Source organism: Falco punctatus (genome assembly GCF_963210335.1).
Source record: "Falco punctatus genome assembly, chromosome: 14".
Lineage (NCBI taxonomy): Eukaryota > Metazoa > Chordata > Aves > Falconiformes > Falconidae > Falco > Falco punctatus.
In genome coordinates this window covers 3525254-3552377 of record NC_137594.1, presented here as the reverse complement: position 1 = coordinate 3552377, position 27124 = coordinate 3525254, and the positions used below count along the sequence as shown (strand labels likewise).

At 55.1% G+C, this 27124-nt stretch overlaps 1 protein-coding gene across 4 annotated transcripts; it reads right to left on the bottom strand.

Moving 5' to 3' along the window:
• Positions 1-211: 211 nt before the first annotated feature.
• Positions 212-27070, bottom strand: IRF8 (interferon regulatory factor 8). 4 transcript variants are annotated; one of them, XM_080410724.1, is made up of 14 exons: positions 26884-27070; positions 26663-26734; positions 25040-25073; positions 24340-24422; positions 21822-21871; positions 18641-18715; positions 7276-7450; positions 5938-6121; positions 4811-4899; positions 4211-4322; positions 3811-3858; positions 2906-3292; positions 2466-2581; positions 212-1400 (listed from the first exon to the last, which is right to left on the bottom strand). In XM_080410724.1, exons 2-14 carry the CDS (start codon positions 26681-26683, stop codon positions 1224-1226), a joined length of 1551 nt encoding a protein of 516 aa, XP_080266850.1. In that variant the 5' UTR covers positions 26684-26734; positions 26884-27070; the 3' UTR covers positions 212-1223. The 4 variants fall into 4 exon arrangements, with proteins under 4 accessions (XP_080266850.1, XP_080266848.1, XP_080266847.1 ...); XM_080410722.1 differs by lacking the exons at positions 25040-25073; positions 26663-26734; positions 26884-27070 and having other exon boundaries at positions 24340-24519; XM_080410721.1 differs by lacking the exons at positions 18641-18715; positions 21822-21871; positions 24340-24422; ... (1 more) ...; positions 26663-26734; positions 26884-27070 and adding an exon at positions 9159-9700.
• Positions 27071-27124: the final 54 nt, after the last annotated feature.

Here is a 27124-nt window from a genome sequence, read left to right as displayed (position 1 = left end):
GCCCTTTTCCTCCCTCCATTGCATTACAGCATTTTGGCTCATTCCTGCCCTGCCTCAGAGATGAAGCCAGGCAGTTAACAGAGCAGGAGAGAGGTGACAGCAGAGGCTTAACACAGAACCACCCACCACAAGGAAGATCAGGGCAGGAGCAATTCAGAGATGCCTGGCTCTCCCCAGCTCACTGCAACCAAAACCCACATTGCAAGAGAAATACAAAATATAGCATTTTAATTGCAGGAAGATAAAAAATTACCAAAAAAATTAATAAACCTTCAGGCATAAAATAAATAGGCAGCTTAGTAGCACACACAGATTTGTGGTCCTGGTTTGCATCAGCTGCAAGGCATAAACCCCGTGCCCAAGCAGCACCCCAGTGCTGCGTGCACACACAAAGCATATTAATGAGGATTTACACATGGATGCCACTGCCTGGTCACGCTTGGGCAAGATCAACACATGCGTTTAGAAGGGTGAAGCCAAACTATTCACTGTGCTACAATCTTTAATTTTAAAGATATATTTATATAAACTCTGTCTCTGGTTAGGAAAAATTAAGATTCCTACATCCTTGTAGTCAACATTTATATATATCATCTCTGCATTGGTTTCCAAATCTCAAAATACTTTATTACAGATAAACACATAAACCTCCTAGCAAAAATAAAGAGGAATTTGACAAAGTTCTCCTTGGAAGGCATACTCTATCTTCCAGCAGCAGGACTCTGGCAGGAAAGAGTCAATTTTTGGAAAGAATTTCCTACATTTGAACATTTTAAGGCTTTTCCAAGAGTCACCTCCTACCAAATTGCTATTCTCAGCAAGGTCCAAGTTGCAGGCTGCTGAGGCAGGTCATTACAGCTATTTATTTTTGATTCTGCTTGACTGGCCATTAACACAGGCAACACAAAGCAAAGCCAGCCCTGACCTTCCCACACAGCTCAGATGCTCCCTCCTCCCCCTGCCATTAGCAACAGACAACAGTACTGGGACCACCCTGCTTGGTACAAAATGTCATTTTTATCAGTGAAGTGTTTGCAGTGTGGATGCTGAGCATCCAACCTACTTTCTATTCACAATTTTTACTGCTGTATTTACACATACTCTGGACCACAAACAGCAAAGAACAAAACCCATCTTTCCAAAAGGGGCATTTAGGCACTAACAGGACCAAACTGGGTCTAGATCAACCCAAACCACCACACTATGTCTGCACAGAGGGAGGCTCAGACAGCAATCTGTTGGTTTTCTCTGAAGAGCGGCCGCTGATGCGTTGCACAGATCTCCTGGAAGATCCTGTACACCTGGTCATGCTGTGTCTCATCAGCTATGGGGAGCATGGGGCTGCTGCTGCAGGTCTTGCCAGCCTCCTCCACCACCTGCCTGACACACAGCTGCTCCACCTACATGAAAAGAGACATGAAGACACTGAATGAACAGGAACCTCCTCCGGAATCTCCCACTGCTGCCATCCACACCCACCAGCCCAGGCATCAGGGCATGGGGTGGGAGACATAGCAGAGCAGCTGGGTCCAGACCCAGGTGGCCAGGTCCAGCCAGCCCAACAGGTCCAAATCCACACGCCACCTTGCCACAAGCACCTCTAGGAGCTCTTGTGACTGCTTCTCCTTCTCCCAGCAGAGCTACAAGGAGGTGAGGTCAGGCTGAGGGACATCCCAGCACACGCAGAGTGATCGCCAAGGCAAGAAGAGGTGACCAGGTCAGAGTTGTGCAGGGAGGCACAGAACTTGTAAAATCCCCTCCAGGACCTCACAGACTTGGTGGGTCTCTGCTTGCACAAGGGTGGATGCAACACACTCCCTGTGCTCTCCATGCCATGCCCCTGCTGCCTTGCTGGCCCACAGAGGTCCATGAGGTGCAGGCTCCAGGAACACCTTATCACTCCCCCAAGGCTCTGAGACTCCAGAATTCCTTTGGCTTCTCCAGGGAAAAGTTTCTGGCCAGAGCCATGGGGACTGCCCCTCTCATCCCATGCCCTCCTTCACAGTCCTGAAGGTTTCCCCAACCCCACTGCTGTCCACCACGGTTCTTCACCACATTTGTTGGCTGTTCAGCTTGAGGCTGTCCCTTAACTATCTCAGGGATTTATTCCCCCATTTCTCCCAGGGGAGGGCAGAGGTCCCAGTGCCAAGAGGCAGAACGGGAAGAGAACAGATTTCCCACCAATTTAGAAAAACTTTTGCCATTTGGGAGCTTTGTTCACAAGCACGATCCACCCAGATCAAGGAGTCTGACAAGCGATAGCCCAAGCACCTCTTGGAGGCTGTGGATAAGCCAGTACTCACGCCACACCTACCACCCCACCAGTTCAGGCCCCCAAATGACCTCCAGCTCTGGGGCTTGAAGCTAGAGCTCTACTTGTAAAGGGGGAGGGGGCAGGGAAGGCAATATGGTCCAGAGAAGGTGGGAAATTCAGCAGCAGAGCTCCAAAGGGCAGCCCTCCATACCTGGACAAGGATGAGCTTACACCGCAGCGGCACCGCATCCGGGAACTCCTCTCCGAAGCACAGTATGACTCTGCTGTCTGGGAAGCGGCCCTGGTTGTTGTAATACTGCTGCAGCTCTACAAGGAGAGGGGAACAGTTGGAAGGTGCATGCCACCAGCTGCCAGCCTTTGCTACACAGCTTTGGGATGAAGCACCCTGCCATGGAAGAAAGCTCTGGGCTCAGGAGAAGCCAGCTTTGCTGTGCAGAGCCTCCAACTGGGAGGCATTTGCTAAGTGACACAAAACATCAGGTTACTCCTTCCTACATCTGGTAGGATCAGCTACTCATCCAGAGCACTTGAGTAACCCAGCAGGGACAGGCAGTGATGACTCCAAAGAGGGCTCTACCCTTTCAGTCTCACCAAGTGGATGAGGAGAAAGACAGGAATGCTTCTACAAACCTTTGAAGAATAAGTCTGTGTCAAATATCTTCACCACCTCATCCCGGTCCAGTTTGTTGGGCCTGTCCTTGTAGATCATGGTGTTCCCACTCCAGAAGACCCTGCCCTGGCACAGCCTCTTGATGAAGATGCCCTCCTTGCTGCTGTGCAGCAGGACACCCCTCTCCAGGTGCCCAAAGAGCTTCTTGGTGATCTGCTTCTGGCGGTCATTCTGGATGGCATCAGCTGAGGGGAACCGTACATGCTCCAAGGCATCTGGGGCGTAGAGCTTCTCTCCGTGGCTGGAGGGCTGGCTGAGCGAGATGCGGCAGCCCTCGGTGCACGAGGTGGTGATGTGGCCCACCAGCCTCCCGCCGTAGTAGAAGCTGATCACCATCTGGGAGTAACCTGGGAGATGATGGGCATATACATCACCCATCAGGAGGGGACAAATCCTGCCTGCTCTTCACTGCAGTGCCCAAACCCCATGAGAGCAGCAAAATTTCCTGGGAGCAAGTTTCACTTGACGAAGGAGCCCTGCTTGCCAGAGGACATCTCCTCCAGCACTCAGCCTGGTAGCAGCGCTGATCAGCAAGCGAGAGCTCCCAATACTGAACCCCTTCCTCCCACCTTTGCTCCACAGAGGTGGAGCAGAGCTCCCTACACCAAAGGCACAGCTGACTCCAGCATCCCAGGGCAGCCCCCCGTGCCATGGCCACAGGACTCCAGGCAGGATGCATCCCTGCTCAGCATGCAAACCCTGGGGATACTCAGGGGGATGCAGCACCGCCCAAATGCAGAACAAAGCCTCCTACCAAGGCAGGGAGCAGCATCACAGCCACCTTCTGCCACTGCACACACAAGGTCACACCCCAGAGAGGCATTTGATGGCCCCAGCCCACAGCCAAGCAGGGAAGTTGCCTTACCCGAACGATGCTGCTCATAGCTGGAGTATCCGTTCATCAGGGGCAATGCTGTGAGTGGAAAAAAAGCAGAGCTGAGCCTATGTGCCCAGCTCCCAAATCCCAATCCCCGCCCCCCACTTCACTACCCCCTGGCTCTCTGTCCCAGGTACATCAGGCTGGGATCTAACCTTGTGCAAGGTACACCGCTGGGTGCCTAGTACCAAGCTCAGTGTTCATAATTAATACTTTAAGCACCCTTAATTAGGAAGACAGAACACAACTGTTTTCCATTAGGCATCATAGAATCATTTAGGTTGGAAAAGACCTTTAAGATCAAGTCCAACCATTATCATGGCACAAGAAGTTTTTCTACCTCAGACAGAAGTCTTAGTCCCATCAAACACCACAGTCAGCTACTTACCTGGGCTGGGCTGCTGCACCCACCAGTCAGGTATTGGGGGGTTTCTGCATGTCTCCTGGGGGGGCGAGGGGCTTCTCTTGATGATGCCCAGGTATTCATCTACACAGGGAGGCTGTGCGAGACCAGACACTGAGATCAGAACAGGTTTGATGCCTTGGGCAGCCGCTGTCCTGCACCAAGACACCTGCAGCACTCAGAGGGTCCAAACAGATTGCCAGCGGGATGACAGGTGGGGTTTTTTCTATTGTTAGAAAGATCAAATTTGGCATTCCCCAGGCCATACACTCAAATAATACCAAATAACTAAGCAGAAGCAGCCTGATGGAACATAGCCGAGAAGGGGAACAGGGCTGTGAAACAGCTTCTGTCTCCCAGCAAAAGTCTCACCCACCCAGATGCAAATTGAGTGCATTAGCCATTCATCCCAGCCACCTCCCAGCACTGGCTCACATAAATGAGCAGCAAAACTCAGCACTGCTCACCAGGCTGATCCCCAGAGCTTTGCAGATTGAATTTTAGGAAGGCAAAACTTTATCAGACAACTTGATGCCATCAGTCCACCTCCAGCCAAGGTGACCTGCAGCCACAGTGAGGGCTTACCTCTTTAATGAGGTCATCTATGGCAGAGGAACTGCAGTCCATCTCCGTGACTTCGTTCAGGCTGTTCCCATTGGCAATGCCGGCTTTGCCTGGAAAGAGAGGTTGGGATGCAGTGAGGAACACACACACCCCAGCCACAGCTCACCTCACCACTGGGTTTAGGAAAGCCTTCACCCCATGACAGCTATGAAACTAAGAACCCCAGCACAGCAGAGCCACATAACAGCACCTCCGGGGGGCTCACAGCCCCCTCCAGCTCCACCCAGAGCTGCTTTTTGGGACCAAAACCAGTTTACAACCCATTGGCCCAGTGCATGGTGACCAGCAACAAGGCTGATCAAATATCTGGCTGGTAGCAGAGACAGAGCTAGAGCAGAGGATAGAGTTGGGGTTTTTTCTGAGCACCCCAGAGACCAGGGTTGCTGCTGCTTCTCTTTTTTCCACCAGCCACCCCAAGCACAGTCATGCTGTCGGTGGGAACCTGCAGTGCCATTTGCATAGCAGCAAGCCCCTCCGTGTGAATGTGGCTGGAGGAGACCAAGATGCTAAAGGCAGATTTCCTGACAGTAAGATTTTTTTTTTCACAAGTTTTTTACTTTTTAAAAAAGGAAAAAGCACACACACTCCTAACCACAAATAGAGATATACTTAGCACAACCTGCACCACACCGGACATCACAGCAGCAACTGCTCTCTGTGAAATTGCTGCCACTCTAATCACTGCTGGCAAGAAAGAAGGGATTTACTGCAGCTCCCTGCCACACACCCAGGGCAGGCATTAGGAAGACAAGGGGTTGGGGCTCAAGCACACACACCCCCACAAGGGGGGGAAGAATTTTGGATTTGCCCCTACAACATCCTTACAGGATGGATGCTTACACAATGCCAGAGTTATCCCCTATTTACTAAGCAACTGTTAAGAGGGCAGAAAAAAAGCCTGTCCTTCCTCCTCCCCTCCCTGCCAGCACAGGGACACTGGGGACATCATTTGCAAAGCTGGACAAGCAAAGCCTCACAGCACAACACTGGCCAGGAAGCTCCGCTCAGATGTAGGTCAGCAGCGCAAGTCTATGGTTACCCAAGGGACTGACCCACACCAGGGGTCAGCCTGCTATCAGGGCACTTACATTTCTGTTCCTCCTCTGGCACAATCCTGTAGACCTTGTAGGGCTCAGAGATGTCCAGCTGGGACCTGTCTGTCACCTCCTCGAAATCAGGACTCTTGTTCAAAGCACAGCGCAGCCGTGTCTTCCACGTGGCTGGCTCCGCTTTGTCACCCTCTTTGAACTTGCCTTTGAAAACAGCCCAGGCCTAAAACAAAATGTAAAAAAAAAAAAAAATCACCTCCACATGAGCTCTGCAAACCCTCTCAGCCCCAGGGGCAAAGGAGCTGGGGCTGCAGAGAACATTTGGCATCTTGCTCTCCCCACCTCTCTGCCCTCTGCACCCTGTCAACCATCCCCTGCGTATGTGCTGTTTTGCTCCTAGACTGCAGACACATCCACAGCCACCGCACACAGGGACAGGGATTTGGGTGTAGCAGCAGCACCTGCCCCGGCGATGCAGCCAGGTGCAGGAAGGGCTGCAGCACCTAGGTTTTAAAAAGCAGAAGTCAAGATTATAATACATGGCTTCACTCCTGCACCAACAGGTTAAGAGCTGCTGGGGATGGGAGGAATCACTACTGAAGCAACGGTGTTACCAACGACCTGGCAACGACTCAAAAAAATGAAAATAAACCTATTTTTCAGCTCCTGACTAATAAAGGAAAGCTGGTTTCTTGTTAAGATCAGAACCTCATTTGTGCTTTTGGTGGGAGAATACATTTTACCACTGAATGGAGACACTATTTTATAGATATTCATATATTTTCAGATGGCTGAATTTAGTGCCATCCTCACATATCAGTGCTCCTGAGCCAGCTGCTAACCAGTTGTCACTGCCCTGAAAGCAAACTCACTCACCAGTACAAATATTTGGAAGTGGGGGCAGAGGGAAGGGAATTCCTGGGGAAGAGCCTGACCTTTCTGGTTCAGGATGGAATTTTCCACTTTTTCCCCAAAACTGGAAATCCCCCGCCCCCCTTCAGTGAAATCCAAAACTTCCTTCCCTCCTGCAAAGTCTTTTTGGTTCTTTGCTAAATCCAGCCTCTTATCAAGAACAGCCTGATAAGAAGTTGAGAGCAGCTCAAAAGGAACACATCCAGCTCCTTCTCATGTCAGAGCAGGATTCAAATATGCTGAAAACAAACATAAAACTGGTACCAACATCTGGCATAAAGGAACAAATACCCTCAGAAGAGCCTGAGAGGCCGATTTGCAGGAGATGCTTCACTGTGCAGAGTTGGAGATGCAAAGCCCACAGACAGCACAGACACCTCCCGCCAGCAGGACTGTCAGCATGGTAAAACACAGCATCACAGAGCCCAGGAACCATCAAGAAAAGACATTACTATCTGTCCCTACCTTGAAAATAGAAGCATCCACCTCCTGGTTGTAATCCTGCTTCCCAGCATGTTTCCATGGGATGCGGAACATTGTTTTCTCCTCATTCTCCCAGATGAGCCCAGGGTACAGCTCACTGTCAATCTGCTCAATCAGCCACTGCCGGAGCCGCCGCCCGCCGTTGCGGTCACACATCCTGGATGGAGCAAGAGGTCCAAGTCCCATTAGCTCCCCCAGCACCATCCCAGCACAACTGGGGTACAAGGGGTTGTGCTGTGCCCTGGTTTGCCACGCACACAGCCAGCAGTGGCACCACCTGCAGAGACAAATTTTGGCAGCTCTGCAGATGTGCCAACATCTGTATGTTAAAATAACCCCCTGCTTCTTTTAGAATGAAAAATAATCAGGCAATTTCATCTGAACTACTACAAGTTCTTCCCCCAGCTCTATCAAAGCTCTGCTCATAGAAACAGGCTGACTTGGTGTGCTGCTTACTCCCTTTTTTGCTGCAGGATAAGTCACATAGGAAGCAGAGAGACAGGAAATAAAGCTCCTGGTTGCGCTGTCACCTGAGCAAGTGACACCAGACAGGTCATCCCTGACCAGACACCCATTAGGATCTGTGGGAGCCAGATGCCCCAGCTGGTTTTGGCCCAAGGCTCAGCCCCGGAGGAGACAGCAGCCCCTCTCACCAGGCACTGCCTAGCCCAGGGAGCAGGTGCCAGTTCAGGACAGCACCCAGCATCCCCGCAGGATAGGGCCGCACAACCAGCCCTCCTGAACAGATGTCAGGACAGAGCAAGGTAAAGTCTAGTCACCCTTCCCGGGGACAGCAGGTCATGTTTAGCCAAAACTACAAGGTGATTTCATGGAGGACCCATGAGAGAGCTTCGGCCTCCTAGAAGCAAGATGCCAGGCTCAACCCTTGCAGCATCCCCCGTCAGCTCCACTCCCAGGGACTTCAGGAGTTGGTGGCCTGGCAGAAGTGAGCAGCAGCACCAGGATCAGCCCTCTGGGCTCGTGGCTCTCCTCCAAATTTTACAGGACTGCCTCTCCCTCATTCTGCTTTTTTATTTACTGTCCCCAGACCTCTGGCTTTAGGCCATGCCTGGGGAGAAAACAAGGATGCTCCCAACACAGCCAGAGACCTGGCAGTCCTTGCTGTCACAGGCTCACACCAGCTCAGTGCCACCAACTTCTGTCCCTTCTCTGTTGCTGTGCAGTAGGGCACGCTGACTCCCCGGCCACCCGCAGCACAGCCTCCGGCCTTCGGTGGCTACCAGCCAAAGCGATGCCAAGGGCACAGCTGCACATCCCAGTTGCCCCTCCAGAGCAGGATGCCACAGCCCACCCCCGGAGGGACAGGGCACACCCAGCCTCTGCTGGCTTGCACCAGTCACACCAAGATGAAGAACCTCAGAGAGGCTCGCTGAAATGGGCCTCCCTCCTAACCCAGCCCGTTTTCTAGAAGGCTTGTCCCCTCCCCACCACTGCCAGAGGCCAGGGCTCCGTCCCACCCCCAGGCAGGGCTAAGCAGCCCCTCCAGCTGACAGCACGCCGCAGCACAGGGCCAAGGAGCCCTCGCCACACAGCCAGCTACGCCCTGACCCTGCACCAGGAAGGACAAGCGGGCAGAGCCCCGGGCCGGCCGAGGCAGCACCGCCCCATCACCATACAGGCCGTACCCTCCCCACCCCAGCTCCGAGCCGCCACCGAGCCGAGCCCACCCCGGGCTACGGCCCGCGGCAAGGCGCGCAGCACCCCCCGCGACGCCAGCCCTGCTCAGCATGAAGCGGGCTCAGCCCTCTCGCCCCCACAACGCACGGGGCCGCGGGTCCCGGGGTGAGCCCGTCCCGCTCCCACGTCCCCCAGGCCACGCACCGCCGCAGACAGCACAGCCCTACCTGCCCTCCGCGCCGCCACTCGCGCCGCCCTCCGCGCTCCGCATTTTATAGAGGGCCCGGGGCGGGTCCTCTACTGTCCTCCTCCCCCATACCCGTCGCGCCCAATGGGAAGCCGTCTTAGTCTCTGGCTGCCCAATGGAGAGTCGCCCAGTGGGGCGCGCGCGCCCAGCAGCGCTTTCGCTGAAGCTCGAGCCTTTCCTGGAAATCAGCTGGTGCGGAGTAAGCGGAGCGTGGGGCGGGGCGTGGGGCGGGGCGTGGGGCGGGGCGTGGGGCGTGGGGCGGGGCGTGGGGCGGGTCTGCCCTGTTCCAGCGCACCGGGTGATGCCCCATGTCCCTCTGTTCCCGTGTCCCGGCCCTCGTGTCCCCCCGTCCCGTCCGTCTGCAGCCCCAGGTGCCCTCTCGGGCCATCCCCGGGCTGAGCTCAGCCTCCCCATGATCGGTCCATCCCCAGATGAGTCTCCCCAGTCCCATATCGATCCATGCCCATTCCCAGACCAGTCTCCCCAGTCCAACACCAGTCTTTCCATTCCCTGATCAGTTCTTCCCCAGTTCGAGATCGGTCCCTCCCCGGTCCCAGATCAGTCCATCGCCTGTCCCAGACCAATCTCCCCCGTCCCAGATAGGTTCATCTCACATCCCAGATCAGTTCATCCCACATCCTCCCAGACCAGTCCATCCCCAGTCCCAGACCAGTTTCCCCGGTCCTAGACCAGTCCATCCCCATGCAGCTCCCAGTTCCCTCCCAGACCAGCCCCAGGTCCCAGATCAGTCCCTTGCCTGCTGCCCCTAGCAGAGCCCACCGCCCCCCAGCTGGGACCAGTGCCCTGGCCGTGCCCGGCCAGTGCAACCCAGCCCAGACATACCCAGCCAGGGCCGCTGGCCATAGCAGAGTGTGAAGGACCATCAGCAGTCCAATTTCAGAGGATTTTTTTGGGATTACCAGATTACACACACATTTCTTGGAAGAAAACCATAATTACTCCCATGTGGGTAATACAGAGAAATGGGAAATGTATAGACCTGCACAGATGGTATAATAAAAATAATGATCTAAGGTACACAACCTCTACTGTAACTTCTAATAACTGCTGTAATAACCCTTGTTTTTAAACACCCAACTGATCCTAACCAGATCCCCCGCTGTGAGATCTGGGGAGAGCCAGAAACATCTTTTGCAATCAGATATGGTCAGGAAGGTTATTTCTGTTTTTTTGCCAAGAAACAAGTTAAGCCTTGCAGGGGGAGTTCGCATTTCCATCCCCTGTGACACCAGTCCTGCCTCCCCACACCGGATAGAGACACACACACACCCTTAAAATTTTGTTTCTTTTTTTAAAGTTCTGGCAAATTCAGGATATTTTAAAGGGGCTTCATATAATCATGCCTCTCCATCCCCTTTATAGCTCAATGAGCTGGAGATTAATTGTGACCTTGCTGCCAGTGGGGTTAGTACCTCACCTCCAGCTTTGTTTTGACTCTGCGACTTCATGGGCAGCCTGGAAAGGCAAAATCTCAATTCCCTGGGGTGAGGGGCATCCCAGTGGGAGGAGGATAAAATAATAATCCCCATAAAATGGTATTTGCGGCCACTCATGGTGCCGGCCACGGTGGGCTGGGAGAGAGATACCCTGCAGCCCTGCCAGCGGCTGGCAAGGGAGAATGCAAAACACTCCCTGGGGCAGGCAGCAGGGATGGGAATTTCTTGTAAACTATTTCTCTGTGTGCAAGCAACACCCTGGGAAGCTCACTCACACTTGGGCAGAGCGAGTTTCCCCACGCTGGAGGCACACCGGGCTTTTGGGGAGGGCTGATGCAGTGCAGGAGAGCTGAGCAGCAAAGCATGCAGTGCTCTTCACAGTGCAGAAAGAAGTGGAAATCAGCCCGGTTTTACCTGCTTCAGGGCTTGCCTTCCAGGGCCCAGAAGTCCTAAAGCCACTACAGGTCCCACTGATGTATCCCAGAGCAGAAAAATATATATATTCACCTGGGACACCCTATAAATTCAGAGGAAATTGGGCTTAGGAGATGATATTAGGGCAACAATTGCTGCTGTGATGCCAGGTGTGAGTGGTGCTGCAGCCTATGAGGACCATCCCTTGTGACTCCCAAAATCAGGGGGATTTTTCCAGGGGTAACAACTGCTCTGGTGCTGCAGTTCCTTGGGGAACATTTGAATTCCAGGATGGCCAGCCATAGGATGGGAAGGGGCATGGCCATCCAGGCTGGCGCATGGGACGGTATGGCAGCGCTCTGCGGAGTTTATCACACCTACTGTCAATCTAATCTCTGCTTATCACATATCTCTGATGACTTCCTATTAACACCAGAAGCCAACTTTCTTCTCTTTTTTCCTGTGCGCAAGTTCCATTTTTCTGCTTCCTAAAATGATAACAGAGGCATTAATTCCAATATCGACCCAGTCTGCTCTACTTCCCTCCAGTCATCTCCATCAACAGCATTTGTGGTCCTCAAGATCATTAATTGCTCAGGGTACTTTCTCACGCAGAGTGTGCTGCAGGCACAAACCGCGGCATGCCTCCAAGTAGAATAACAGCCAAAGGGACCCTTTTCTCACCTAAAAAGACAGGGAAAAGCCCCCCTAATTTTTTTCCCAGAATCCTATCCATTATGGCTAAACATCGAGTCTTTAAAACTTTTAATTTTGCTGGTGGTTCTCATCAAGAAAATAGGAAACAGACACAGCAGCGAAGTGGTCATGTCAGTCCATCCCTCCGTTCCCACCAGGAACACAGCAAATCAGGACCAGCCATCCTCATGGTTTTAATCACTGCCCCTTTATTAGGAGCTGGGTGAGTCACCCTCAGCGCTGTCACACTTGGAGCACCCAGAAATTTCCATTAGAAGAATTCCTAGAAATATTTTAAATGCCTTTTTTTTTTTTTTTCTTAGAACAGGTTGCAGAACAGATATTTTTGAGAAGCCAAGCAAGGTATTTATACTAAAAGGCCAAGCTGGCATGGAAGAGGTGAAGGTTTAAATGTAGCAGGGCTGTGACAATGTGTTGGGACCTCCTTGCAGGGCAGATGTGGGGAGTCCTGGCAAAGTAAGCCCATGCTTTGGCAACACATATGTCAATTTGGGATGAAAAAAGCAGCACAGTCATGGTCTTTCGATATTAAAAAGGCTGTTGGAGAGGGACAGCATTAAATTGGTCTGTGGGTCAGCCGAGTCCAATCAAGCAATTGGCTTCTTTTGCAATCAGGGACATTCAGATTGGGCGGCAGGGGAAACCCAAAACAGCTCCGGGGATGGAGGTGGTGGGGACAGGCAGCCTCCGGCACCGCTGGATTTCCCCCCTCCCTGGTGGGGGTGCATTAAGAAAAATGCCAGACAGATATCTGCCGAGGACAGACAGGACCAGGAAAGTCCAAGCACGGCAAGGGGCATCTGCAGCCCCTCTCCCCATCCTGCAGGGTGACAGTTGGGGCTCCAGCAAGCAGGACTTACTGGGATGAGTGGTAGGAGCATGCCCAGCAATACCAAACACCTTACAAAAAGGATGGAAGGCATGGAATCAGGAATGTGAAACCTGTGGGTGCAAAGCATCCAGAGAGGAACCGAGCATCATGACACCCATGCCCTGGAACCCATCCTTCCCTCCTCGGGGCAGGCTGCATCAGCCCCGGGCTTCACTGCAAAGCAGAAGACAATGTGGCCTCTCCCCATCTCATCCCGCCCTGGCTTTCCAAGGTCTGCACTGGCATCCCCATGCCCTGTGGGAGGAGCGCCTGGGTACTGTGCTGTGGGAGAGGGACAGGGCTTGCTGCTGCTCTGAGTGATAGAAAAGTGGGTCCCATCCACTGGGGAATGAGGGAACAGGACAGAACAAGAGTCTGGCATCAATTAACTGCCTTGCCCAGAGGCATACACGGAGCCAGCAGTCAAGGGAAGGGTCTGCAAGTCCTGATCCCCTCCACTCCAACACTCAAGCCTATGGCCGAGGCCAGCCGGTGCTGGCTGCTTTCTGCCCTAGACATGAACCCCCGCAGGCACTTGGCAAAGGGAAGACTGAGTTTTCCAAGCCCCAGGGCCAATGTCTGCCTGCGAGCAGCCAGCTGCTTATCTGTTCATCCGTCTGCTTCTGCCAGTGCCACCTGCATGGTAGGGGAGCGGGTAGGTGGGAGCTGGAGACTGGAGCCAGGAGTGATCCCTGCTCCCCAGCTGCTGCTCCTTCTGCCCCTGCTCCTGCCCAGCCAACAAGTGCTGCAGCTCTTCCTGGTCCTTGAACGGGTTCCTGCCATAGTCGTGGTGGATCCAGGCACGGTACTGCCAGGACAAAGCCGAAAGAGGTTGTCAGGGTCAGTGGGGGCTGAGACATCCCCAGCTTGAAAGCGGGGGCTTGCAACAGCTCTGGTGGAAAGCAATGAGCCGAGCAGGGGCAATACCCGCCGCCTCCCAGCCGCAGCCTCAGACGAGGCTGGGGGATCCCCAGCCACAAGCAAGCCCAGCCCAGCAAGCAGAAAGGTCCCAGTTTTGCAGGAACTCACATGCCACGCAACACAACCGCATCGTACCAGAGATGCGCTGGTTGCCCCCTGACCACGTGGTCCCCACATCCCCAGCCTGGCACAGACGGACCCAGAGAGCTGGCAGCATCCTCAGCTTCTCACGCCAGCTGCAGCCAGCACGGGCAGCTTTATTTACTTTTCATTGCCAAGAAGCTGCTGCTGTTCCTTGTATGCCCAAATTCCTGGAAGAAAAGCTTCCCCACGCTTGCCCCCCACCGTGGCACTGCAGGGACTGGCTGGACTTGCTGCCACAAGCTGCACGGCCAAGTCAGCTCTTGCATGCTGAGGCAGGTTTGTTTGCAGAGCGTTTTGCTCGCTGCCGGGCAGTTAGGGGGTGCCTCTTGTCTCCCCCCTCCATTGCTGCAGCCAGCTGCAAAGGCTGCTCTGGCAGCAGGAGTGTGGCAGTGGCCGGGGGCCAGCTGGCAGCAGGCTGTGGTCTGGAGGTGGCTTGGAAGCAAGATACGGTCCATAGAAATGCTTCCCGCTACTGCTGGGATGAGAAACAGCCAGACAGGCTCAGCCTGAGAGCGTGGGCAGGGATGGGCAGCTCTGCCGGGACCTCCTGTGCCAGCTGCCAGCTGCTGGCGGGGAGCAGGCAGGGCTCTGCCGTCTTCCTAAGTAGCTGGGAACCAGCTGCTCCAGCAAGCAGGGCTTACCGGGATGAGTGGTAGGAGCATGCCCAGCAATACCAAACACCTTACAAAAAGGATGGAAGGCATGGAATTGGGAATGTGAAATCTGTGGAGGCAAAGAGTCCAGAGAGTGACCGAGCTTCAGAGCCCTGGCACAGAGTAGCCCTGGGACAGGCACGGAGGGCACCCAGGGAACCAGAGAGAGAGGGCAGCAGCCCCCACGAGCTGCCCAGCCTCAGCACCCCAGGACAAGATGCTCCTGCAGTGCTTCTGCAGGGGTGCTGCAGCAGCACCCCGCGGCCAGGAGTCACCAAGTTCATGGCAAAGGTGCAGGATGCGGGATGCTGGATGGCCAGCTCAGCCCTGTCCTGCCAGGGTCAGGGCAGGGACCATGAGCCACAAGAGGAGAAAGCCTGAGACTAGCCCTGCTAGCATCCCTGACATCTGCAGACCAGAGAGGGGATTTCCACTGGGAATGTCTGGATTTCCCAATTCCGCCCTCTCAGACAGTGGGACTCACCAGGGCTGCTACACACTTGCGGCCTGCAGGCATGAAGACCACTTTTTCAGGATGGACTCCAAGAGCCACACCTGGTCTCCCTGCTAGAAAACAACCCCTGGGAAGTGAATCCTAAAGGATTTGGGACAGGATCTGGGTTAAGCATCCGTGCCAGCTGCTCACGGGGGGAGCATCCCTCCCATGCAAACAATCCAGAGGGATGAAGCTCCGTGGGGACAGCAGTCTGGGCACGGAGGCTCAGCACCCACCATCCAACCTCTGAGCTGGCTCCCACCATCCAGTGAAGGAGGGAAGGAGCCGGCAGGAGGCTGGGGGAAGCACCCTGCTGCTGCTGCCAGGCGTTTCCTTTTAAAGCCAGAGCAAGAAGTGGTTACAGCTCATTTCCTCCAGCACTGACCACTAACCCACTGCCCTCCTCCTCTCTCCTGGGGCCAGGAGCACCCATCCCACCTGGGACAGCATCAGATGGGGGAAAGGGAGCCTGGCCGCAGCGTGTCAGCATCATGGGGGACCCTGGGGGGGTGGGGGTGGCTCCATCACCCAAATGCCCATCTGTGTCCTCTCTCACATCTACGCTGTCTTGTCTGTGCTCACTTACTTCCTTTTCTAACCTTACCCATCATCCTGCTGCTGCTTTTGTTCCCTTCCTTCCTTCTTTATCCATCTAGCCCCGATAAGCACCATTTACCAGCTCAAAACCACAGCTGCACACTCCAGGCGTCCTTCCTGCAGCAAGTGGCAGGCTGGCCCGTCCCAGAGAGCATCTTCCCCATTTCTACCTCCCAGGGTCCTGTCTAAGGTCCCTGCTCTGGATCGAGGAAATTGAGGCACTGAGGGATGCTTGCCCGCAGCCCTAGGCAGGAGGTCCCCGGGAAGTCCCCAGAAGGACTGACCTGCTCCTCGCAGGTTTTAACCAACAAGAAAAGAGGCTTTTCCTCCTGAGCAGCCTGCCCAGCCCTTATCCATGTCTGTTCCCAAGCACTGTATTTCCAGATTGCTGCCTGCTGGGATGACAGCTGAGTTAATGGGGAAATTTAACCTCTTTTCTGCCCTCAGCAAGACCTGAAGCTCAGGTCACGATACCCTTGCTCCTGCATTGTACCTACGCACATAGAAAACCACCCCAAAGCCACAAACGGTGTGACCTCCAGCAGCCAAGGTAAGCAAGCTAACTGCTGCATGCAAGGCACAGGACCCATGCGGCATCGGGTTCCATGGGCTCCTGGCCATGCAGGTGAATGCCTACAGCACCCACTGCCCCATGGGACCCCCAGCCATCTGCCTGCCTGACCTGCCTGTGCTGCCCATGCTGCCTCTCCTTCTTGCAAAGGTAGAGGGTGCAAGGGTGAGCTGGGAGCAGCGTGTTGCCCTCTGGGTTGGAGCATCCATCCCGGCTCTTCCCCTTCTTCAAATGCAGCTGCGGGTGAGTAATGACAGAGCGCTCCCGGCTCCAGCACCCAGCCTTCATCCCCAGCGCTGTGCTAGCAGCAGTCCGCCCACGAGGGCCATCCGCAGCTTCCCTCCCTGATGCTGCGATTGCAGGGAATGCAGGGTGTTTCAAGTAAAGCACAGCTCTTGCTAAATCCCGCAGCTCAGAAAAACATGCAAACACCTCTGCCCTTGGCTCTGCCTTTGGTATTTTCGGGGAAATGCTTGCAAAGCTGCCAGCAAGACTTCGAGGTGATGAAAAAGCTGCATCTAAAGGAAAGTGAGGGAAGACTAGCATCTGCTGAGCCCAGCCTGGATATGGGGAAGCAGGAGGAATAGCTTGGATGGAGCGGGGAGGCACAGCAAACCCCACACCATGGTCTGTGCTGAGATGCACCCAGAGCGTGGGAAGGACTGGGGAGAGCTGGCTGGGCCAGGGGAAGCCCCGCAGGGAATCTCCAGCACCATGGGTGTTTTGTAATCCCCTGAACCATTTTCTGCGCTCCTCTGTGGGTGTTTTTGCAAGTCAGTGATAATAGGGCAGGGCTGCATCCCTCACCCCTCACGTGACAGCGCCTGTTCACTCCCACCAGCACCCAGGGAAGGGAACTCAGTGGCAGGGAAGAGGCTGACATTTGGACCAATGTCACATGCTGTCCCTGTCTCTCTCCTGGGAGGGGAGAAATCCCCTTGAACCGCTGTGTGACCAGAGGGACCACGGGGTCTCCACTGCTGTATGCTGTGGGGCCGCTGCATGATGCTCATGGCTGCAGCGGATGGGGGTCTTCGCCTCCAGGGATGGGATGAAGTTTAGGGGTGACATAGGCTGTGAGATGCCTTGTACACGTCAAGCTTTGGGTTACTCTTTCCTTGCAGAGGTCCACCTGTGGCCCGTGTGCCCTGCTGGGGCAGTTTTGGACCACAGTCCTTTGTTGTGGAGCACGAGGAGCAGGGTCCTGTGTGAGAGGCTGGAGGGCAGCCAGGGAACTGGGCGGGAGCTGTGCTTTTAAAGGCTTTTCCCTTTGCTTTCGAAGGCTTTCCGGGTCAAAAGTGCAGCTCTGATCTCTGCAGCTAATGTTCTCCTGATCAAACATGCCATTGTCACTCCCAGCTGCCAGCACCCAGCTAGCTCAGCTCAGCTCCAACATCATCCCTGCCTTGCACAGGACAGAACCCACCCAGCCAGGGCTTCTGCCCTCCTAAAACCTGCTACTTCATATCATTTTGGGGAGGAAAGAGGAGAATTAGTCCTTCAACACTTGCTCCTGTCTCTCATCTGCCTCTAAAAGCAGAGGACTTGCTGTCAGAGGAAGCCCTGCCAGATCCAAGCACACCCAGACATCCTGAAGCCGGTTGCAAGAGCCTTCCTCCCTCTCCTCTCCCGCTTTCTACCTCCAGCTCCCACTGCGCTGCATTCCCAGGAACCATCACAGCCACCTTCCTGGGACTCCCAGGAGACTTGCTGGTCACCCATCCCTCCCCCTGTGTCCTAACTGAACTCTCAAGAGAAGCACTGGGATTTTAAAGAGCTTTTTTAAGTGCACTAGCATAATGTCTAGGCACTTCTTTTTTTTTTTTTTTTTTTCAATTTTCATTTTTTTGTATGCAAAACCTAAAATCCCCAGGTAATAAATAGCATGCACAAAGGCCAACTCGAGCAAGCAGCTGGCCCCTGCAGATAGCTGCATGCAAAAGAGCCGTGCCTGCTTGCAAACACATATAAAAGGGGACGTCGGCGCGGGACATACCTCCTGCAGCAAGGTCACCTCATACTCCTGCAGCTGCTGCTGGAAGCCAAAGTTGGGGCTGACGTAGGACCGTACAGCCTTGGTGGCAGCCAGGCAGCCCTCCCAGCCGAGCTCAGTCACTGTCATGAGGTAAGCCACCAGGATGGTGGTGCTGCGGGAGACCCCAGCCAGGCTGGCATAGCGCGAGGGAGCAGCGTCAGGGAGAGGTATCCTCTCCATGGAGGCTGGTGCAGCCCCACAGCAAGGGACACCCATGGGATGCATCTTCCCATGGGCACCCCCTCTTGCTGGGGTGCTAACAGGGCTCCCCAGCCATGTGTTGGAGCAGGTAAGGAGCCACATGGACAGGGAGCCACTGCTAGTGGCTCTGGGCAGGTGGCTTACCCCTGTTCCCTCCTGTAGCTTGTCCCACCTCTTGGGATGCTCAGGTTTCCAGTGCATGGACCACCCATCCCCATAGGTTTTGGCAGTGGAGACCCTCCCCTGTCACCCTCCTGCTTGTCTCCTTATCTTCCTTCCCACCACAAGTGACATTTGACGTCGAGGCCACTCTTTGGGAAGCCCATCCCCACCTCCCAGAGCACCAGTGCAAACCAGGGGCGGAAGCAGTTATGGCAGCTCTCACCAGTGGACGAGGCAGCCTCCCCCACTGAGCCGGCATTCATGGATGAACTTGATGCACTCCTTAAAATGCTGCAGCCTGCAAGGAGAGAGGCAGGGAGGTGAGGATGGAAGGGATGCCCACCCCTGCAAGGCTCCAGGCCACCCTGGCAGCAGTAGTCGTGTCCCCCCACAAGGACTTCCCACCACCCTGGGGCCACCAGCATGGGGTGGGAGCAGAGATCCTTCCTCTGCCAGGCAAAGGCAGAGGGACCGATCTGTCAGGAAGGAAATGACCTGGGAGGCTTTCCAGGGGATTTTTTGCTTCCCAAGGAATCAGGAACAGGGTGAAACCATCAGCCAAACCAGCTCAAGGAGGACCCCAGGGAGGCAGCCTCCAGGGAAAGGTGTCACCTCACACTCAAAGGACATGCATGGACCCACATCAGAGGCTGTCCTGAGCCATTGGCTCACCTCTAATTCCCAAACAATGCTAAAAACACCCAGTTCTCTCCAAGGGAAAGATGCCAGCGGGGAAGAAGTCAGGAAAAAGGTGACTGTTTTGCCTGCAGGTCCCAAAACGGTGCAAATCCCTTCCCTTCTTAACCCCAAGCAGCTCCTGCGGGCCCTTCCCACCAAGGGAGGGCAAAGAGAGGTGGCGATGCCCCAGAGATAGAGATGCCAGCAACAGCACAGGCTTGTCCCCTGATAGCTGCCTGCATTCCTGAAAGCATAACCAGCAACTGCCAGCAAGGTGGAGGGAGCACATTAACCCAAACCTGCGAGTTCTGCAGCAAAATGGGGCAGGTCAGGGAGCCAGGACTTTCTGGCTGCTCAGCTGCAACACGCTACGGTGCTTCTCTGCTTCTGACCTGGATGCTCAGCAATGTGAGCAGCACCCATCTTTCTGAAGGCATGGAGATGTAGAAAACAGGATAAATGACTCTGTATGTACTGGTGGAAGAGAGGTGGGTGTTTGTGGGAGGGTTATGCAGGCTCCGGTGAGACACATCCCTCTTGCTTATCACCGGATGGGATGCCTGGAGCTGCTGCTGATCCCTCCTGAAGACAGCAGGCATCTCCAAGAGCCCATGCCAGGCCAGGTATTTGGCTTGTCCACACACGTTTGCAATAAACGCTGCACACCCCTGCTCCCCCCTGCAGCCACACTGAGCCCTGGGACAGTTTTGAGGCAGAAAACCTGATTCTGGGTAACTTGGGCTGCTGGTGGACTCCCTGCCCTGACTGTCCAGCACACAGCCCCAGATTTTTTGGGTGGAGAAGAGGGTCCCTTCGGTGCTGGAGCCATCGATGCCTCTGGTGTCAGTGCCGGACTTCCTCTGCCTCCACGTGACAGGGTGGGCAAGCGCCCACACAGCCTTCCTGATTTCTCAGAAGCCAAGGCATGAGCTACCACAGAGTTATTCCCCCCGTTCCCCTCACCGAGGGCTCACTCCCAGTGGGGCTCGGAGCTGGCTTCCCTGCAGGGGTAAGGCAGAACCCCCCCAAAACCTCTTCCCTCCCTGCTAGCCCATCACAGGGGATGCTCTTCACCCTGCCCCGCAAGGCTGGGCTCAGAAGCCTTCTAAGAAACCAGCCGAGGGCTTATTCAAAAATAGCAGGGAGTTCTGCTGCCCAAGAAGAGGAGGAGGGATGGGGGAGTCTCTGAAGCTGTGGTCATACTAAAAACATTGAACTTCTCAGCCCTGAAAGGAGATGTCAGTCCATCACTCCTCGTGGGCTGCAGATATGCCTCCTCTGACCACTGTAGCAAACAGAGCATTGCTGGGGGGGGGGGGGGGGGGGGTGTAGTTTCCCCTACCTACGGCTTGTCTCCAGGCATTTCACCTCAACCTACTTATCTTTACAGAGCAGGTAGCATCCCCCAGAGCCTGCACAGGTCCAAGCTCTCCAGATCCCAGTCCTCTACTTCAGCCCCTTGGCTAGGACCGGCAGGGATGCATCACCTTGCTTGCAGGGACCTGATGCTGTTGCCTCCAGCTCCCTTGACACACTCAGTGCCAGCCTCCAGCCCTCCCTGTCTGTGCAGCATCACTCTCCCAACCCATCCCAGAGGGACAGAGGTGAGTATTTCAGCCACCCCATCCATCCTCACCCACTCCACGGACGTTTTTACCCCAGGCAGCCAGTCAGAGGAAAGCTCTCCCCACGCTTTTCCAGCCTCGAAGCAGGGGCTGGGACATGGAGCCTGGTAATGCTGATAGCCACTGAGTTCCTGAGTCACAAGCACCTCCTTTGCAGGACACTAAATCCACCAGGATTGTGAAATTCAAGGCATAAATTGACAAGCAGAAAGTAGTTCCTTGAATAAGTCTTCCTTCTGACAGCCAGTCTTTTTTTTTTTTCCTTTTTTTTTTTCCTTTCGGTTGGCATGCCACAAATGCAAAGAAATGAGAAGAGAAAAAATAACAGCCAATAAACCCAGTTCTTGCTGAAGCAAGGTTTTCTTGTAAAGCTTCTCTTTCCGCTCAGTCAGAGCATGAGCAAGCAGAATCACACCCCCGGGCATGGCTGCTCCCAAGGATGCTGGAAAACCAATGGGGCTCAGTCCAGTCACTTTGCATTAAGCTTTGATCCTTTTTAGGATCTGACTGGAGAAAAATCCCTTGCAGTCGCCCACTTTCTGGTTGCAATGGATGGTTTATGGGTGTCCATCACCCAAAGCAGTAGCAGGGTGATGTCACCCCCCAGTGCCAGTAACACCTGCACCCAGCACCCCCTAACACCAAGTGCCATGAAAGCCTGGGACTCCCTTGCAGCACCTCTCACCAGCTCCATCCTGAGAGCATCATTAAGACTTATGAGTATCCATGCTTTGTATGGGAGAAAAAAATATTGATTTAAATAAATACATTATTTCGCTTTCCAAGGAAAATATCTGAAAGACCGACACAAATCACTGTCTTCCTAATGCTCCAGTTTTCAACCCTGCTGAACAAAATAATTCTGAAATTTGATGGAAAATTAAATTTACTGACTGCAAACGCACACAGAAACAGATTTTAAGCTCTACAAATGCCGTTTGCAGTCAGAGAATGAACATCAGCTTCTGCCAAGCTCAGCAATGACATGAAGTTTTTGCAGCACAAATGGACCGAACTTCCATGCTGCAGAATCTGAGCTTTTATTGACCGATAACTACCAACACGCGATGCTGGAAGGCAAAGGGATGGCAAACAACTTACAGGTTTTGACTGGATGAATCTGAGGCCGAGATACAGAGATAGGTCATGTCCTGCAATATAAAGATGGTTGCAGTAACAAGATACCTCCGAAAAACACAAAATCCGTTTTTCTCTTTTCCCTCTGCCCAGCTGACCCGTAGGTGAGGGGAAAGGCACAATCCACTTTCGGGTACCATCACCCCGTTCCCTGTGGGTAGGGAGAACCATGCTGCATTGCATCCATCCCATCCTGGGCTATTGCCCTCATTTCAGCCCGGAGGAGAGGCCAGACTGTGGGAAACAGCTGTGATGCTCAGAAGCCCCCCCAAAACTGAGCCACCCCTTTCCCAGGGCCCCAGCCAGCGAGCCCCATCAGGAAGACATGTATGAACATGCACTGATGAAGTCACTCTCATTAATGACTTATTTCCTCCCAGTCCTTTTAATACACAATAAATCATCCTACCACATGTTGGCGTGGGTCAGATTCCTTTAAAACGCCGCTTCCTCGATCCTCCCTGTTCTGAGTTAAAATTAGATCCTTTTCATCTGAGTTTTTTGGGTTTTTTTTCTAGAAAAATGGGTGGAAATCCTGCCAGCCAGAGCTGAAACATTGAAGCACCAGGGATTGCTCCATCTCCATCAGATCCCTGTGGCATCGGTGCCCAAAGGTCCTCCCTGGGCAACCCAGCCTCACAGGCCAACCTTGCTTCCCTCCAGCCTGGGGCAAATCGGGAGGCTGGAAAAAGCTGACTATTTAAGGAGAGAAGGGACAGAGCAAGATGGGCACAGGGATATTTCTGCACTGGAAAGACCTGTGTTGCAAGGATGAGCACGGGCAGGCTTTCCCGTGCATCATCTCTTCATCCCATCCATCCTCCCCAGCCCTGTCTGCCACACTCGCCCCTGCCACCCACAGCCTCTTGCGGGATGGGGACAAGGTGTTGCAGCAATGTGCCACTTGCTGGCTCTCCATGGTGTCCCAGGCAGCTGCTCACCGCCCAGAAAAGCTGCCAGAGAGGCCAGGGTGCACGGGTGGAAACGGAGCCAGCGGGTTCCTCATCCACACGACCAGCCAAACCACAGCTCCCCGGCACGCAGGGGATGGAGGGTGCAGGTGGGAGCTCGGTGGGTGGAAGGGGACCACGCACCAGGCAGGGGCACAGGGACCAGCAAGCAAACACTGGCAGCGGGATGAGCTGTGATGGGCTGCGGCTTCCTAAAACCTGGCTGCACCACACCATGCCTGGTGCCAACCCAACCTCCCCGCAGCAAGGAGAGCCACTGTGCTGGCAAAGCCACCGTGCCAACCAGTGGAGCAGCTGAAGTGACCCCAGTCGTCCCCAAATCCCGAGTCGCATGTCAGTCCCGCATTAACAGCCAGGCTCCCAGTGGCTTCCCCCTCCCCACGGGACTGGGTGCCCCCATCCCGCCTCAGGGAGCTGGGCCACGCATGGGAACTGTGCTGGGGTTTGCGGTTCCTGACCCAGAGCCGTGATTGACACATTGCTCAACCCACCATGCCTTTCCGGTTCCCTTTTTCGCCAGCTCCGTGGCTTGCTCCGTGTTGTAAGCTCACCGTGTGGTTTGCTACCCGTCTGGCCGTGCCCTGAGCCCCGCCAGCCCCAGCTGCTGCCCCTTCGCCAGCCACCAGCCGTTTCTCCGCACCAATTTTATGCGGCCTCCTTCCTTCTCTCTCTCCCCCCTCCACATTACCCAACCCCTTAGCGGGGAAAAGGCTTGAGCTGGTGGGTCGCTGGGGCTCCTTCCCCACTGTGGCCCCAGAGGATGAGGGGTCCCAGCAGGCCCCTTCACCTTCTGCAGCATCCCACGATGGGAGAGCTGGCAGCGGGTCTGACACGGGGATGACAAGTTGCACGTGGCCATGAGATGGGCAGCATGACCCGAGCATCCCCGCACACGGACCCTGCATGGAGCTGCTCCTCCTGCTGCAGGCTCTGGCCCTGCTCCCGGTGCAGGCAGGATTAGTGCACGAAAGCCTTGGTTGGTACCTCTGACATCCACCCGCTGGGCAGCTCCCTCCTGCCTCAGTTTCCCCATCCACAGGGGAGGGGTCCGCAGCGCTCCGGGGTCCGGGGGCACCGGGTGGGCAAAGCCAGGGTGGCCCGGGCCCCCTGTCCGGGAGCGGGAGGGGTGCTGCGGACCCACTGTGCCCCCGGTGCCGGTCGGGGCTGGATGCGGCCCCGGTGCTGCCATCCGCGGGCCGCCGCCGCCCTCTCGCGGTTCTCCCCGCGGCAGCATCGGGCACCCCCCGCGCTGCGGCTGCACCGCTGCCCCCCGGAAAGCACCCAGTGGGTGCCCGTGCCCCCCGAAGCACTCCGCTGCCCCCCTCCCCGCAAGCCAGCGCTCAGCCCCTTTGGGCGCAACGCAGCATTGCACCCAGCAGATCAGTGCGACTGCAGCATCGCTTCCCCCCTCTCTGCCCCACGCCAGGGGAAGACTGCGTGTGTCCCGTCTGCACCTCCGCAGCCCCTGCTCCCCCCGGGTGGTCCCCCAGGCCCCCCACCGCGCCACTCACCTCCAGCACTGGCCTGGCACTGCTGTGGACAGAGAGGATGTGCGTCACCCCGTTCCTCAGGAGGCTTTCACGGTCCTCAGAGTCTGGAAGCAGGAGCGGCACATCAGTCACCTGCCCTCCTGGGAGAGCTGCTGGACCAAGCACCCACCAGCAACCCACATCCATCCCCCCCCCGGCGCCTTGACCCCCATGCCAGCCCTTCCCACTGCCTCTCCCCATGCATGACACAGGGTAGGAGACCAGGCATGGCGATGCACCTGCCTCAAAGCAAAACCCCCCTCGGGTGTGCTGGGTATTCAGCAGGCTCCTAAAGCCATCCCCATGGTCAGAAATTATAGTGCCAGCTTGGAAAAGGCTGGTGTGTCCTTGTTGTTGGGAGATGAACCAAGCTTCGCTCCCCACGGGGCCAGAGGTCCCAGCCAGAAAGCCAGGTGTTGGCCCACTGTAAATATTGTCTCAGCAAACACAGGAGAGGTTCCCAGTCATGCCAGGAGTTCCCATCCGGCATGGCTGGTGATCCTGCACAGGGTCACTTGCATCTGGGATGTGGCTTTTGGGGGGCTTTGGATCTGTGGAAGATGCTGAGGTCCGCAGCTGGGAGCAGGCACAGAGAGCCCCCAAGGAGAAGGACTCCTCCAGCTCTGCCGGCTGCCCAGGGATCCCACAGCAACACAGAGGTGGAGCAGGGAAAGGCACTCACCGTGGATGTTCCCAAGATAGAGGCCTTTGACAATCTGAGAGGTGACAAAAAGGAGAGAGATTTCAGACAGTGCCGGGCGCCGCGTGCGTCTGACATGGCCAGAGCACCAAGCTGCATGCACGGTACCAGCAGGACCAGGGCATCTGGCACCAAATTCCCCAGGCAATGATATGCCAAGCACTTAATCAGCGTGAAATATCTTCGTTAATGAACAGCAAAGGCTGAGCCCACTCAAACAACCAGCCCAAGCACCTCCGGGAGTGCAGAGCTCAGGAAAACTTAGCACATAAATGGAAGGGGGCTTGCATGTGGTCCTGTTGCAATCGGAAAGGCAGTGCCGGGGGCTGGATTCACCAAAAGGCTCAGCCCACCACAGCCTCCTCCTTCAAGACAGGGCTCCAGCAAGACGGACACCCACCCCACACACCCCCTGCCACCTCTCCATCTCCTGGAGGCAAGCCAGCCCCACTGCAGCTCCGTTTTGTTTTGCTATTCTATAGCAACCACCTCTTGCAAATAGTTTCAAAGGTTGCCTCTGCCAGCTGGGGATAGACAGGCAAAGGCACAGGCTATTTATAGTACTTTTCTGGCCATGGTGTTGCAGTAAGTGCCATCAAGTATGCAAATTTGGTCTCCAGCTTGCTGCTGCAGGGTTATGAAGGAGAAAAGGGACAGCTCAGAGTATTTATGAGGCATAAGAGCCCACTGGAGCGGTTTCCAGGGGCACAGAAAGGAAAAGCTGATTACGAGCTGGACGTGTTTGCCCCCATTTGGCAGAAGATACCTGGTTTGAGAGGCTGTAGGAAGGGTTTTCAACAGAGCTGCGTCTCACCCAGCCCACTTCTACCATTTGGCTGAACCCCAGCTCACTGCTGAGGTGCAAACACCTGGATTCAGCAAATGTCTGTGCCCTGTGTCTCATCAAGTCAAAGCTGGATCCTGCACCACAGATGTGTCTGCATCAACCCAGCCCCTGGCAAAGGCAGCCCAGGCCCCCACGGGGGTTTGGAGGCACCAGGGAGGCTGTAAAAGCTTCTTTGCAGGTCAGGCTGCGTCTGGCGGGGATGAAACCCCGGTGTTAAATCACAACAGAGCCACGCAGAGAGAGTTTGCCCTGATCTGGTCCCTCTGTTGTTGTCCCAGAGTCTAATTTTAAACTGGATAACTCACATACCAAGCGGTTATTTAAGGGTACCAACAGAAATCAATCCCTCCTGCCAGCCCCGGAGTTCAGCTGAGCAAGAAGCAGCAGTAAAACCCCACTTCCCCCTTGGCAGCACATGGCTTCCAGGCACAGCCACCTCCCTGCAGGGACCCCCAGCACCCCTGAGGTTGCTGCTGCCACAGCTTTACCACCCAAGGGGGGAGCATCTAAAGCCAGCTGTCACTTTTCTAACACCCGCAGGCACTTGGCTCATCACCTCAGATATAAACCCGGTGGTCACTCTTCGCTTTCTTGATTCCCTTTATTGAGTTCTTGAAGTTTCAAAGGGGAATGAGAAAGAGAAGATACAAATATGTGGGGCATTGTGGTGGCCTGGGAGCAAGCAATCCCCTGGGCTGCAGCAGAAAGGTCCTGCCCAAGGGGGACATGCTGGCCAGCGTCCCCTGGCCCCCCAGTACCTTGCTCATTCCACTCCCCATGGTTTTTCTCTCCCCAGGATCAGGATTCCAGTGGCTTCTTGGTATCCAAGGCTATCTGCAAAAAAACACCTGAAAATCCCAGACAAGATGGTGAGATCTGCCCCCCTCCCAACAGTGCATCCCTCTGCCAAGAGCCGGAGGAAGGGGGACACATGCCAAGAGGGGAGCGTGCAGAGCCCTGGCAAACTCAGCTCACTTACCGGCTGCAGGTTGCTCCGGCAGGTCCCTGCCGCTGTGCTGACAGGTGAAGGGGATAGAGGAGAGTGGCTGGTGCTGGGCAGGGGAGGATGAAATAAGGATCCAGGGCTGTGGCAAGGCTCAGGTTTCTCTCCTGGGCTCCCTGGGGCTTTCCCAGCCTTTTGGGGAGGGTGAAAGGGAGCACTTCCCTGGGAGGAATAACTCCTTCATCCCAGCGACATTCACTGGGCTTCATTCTGGGAT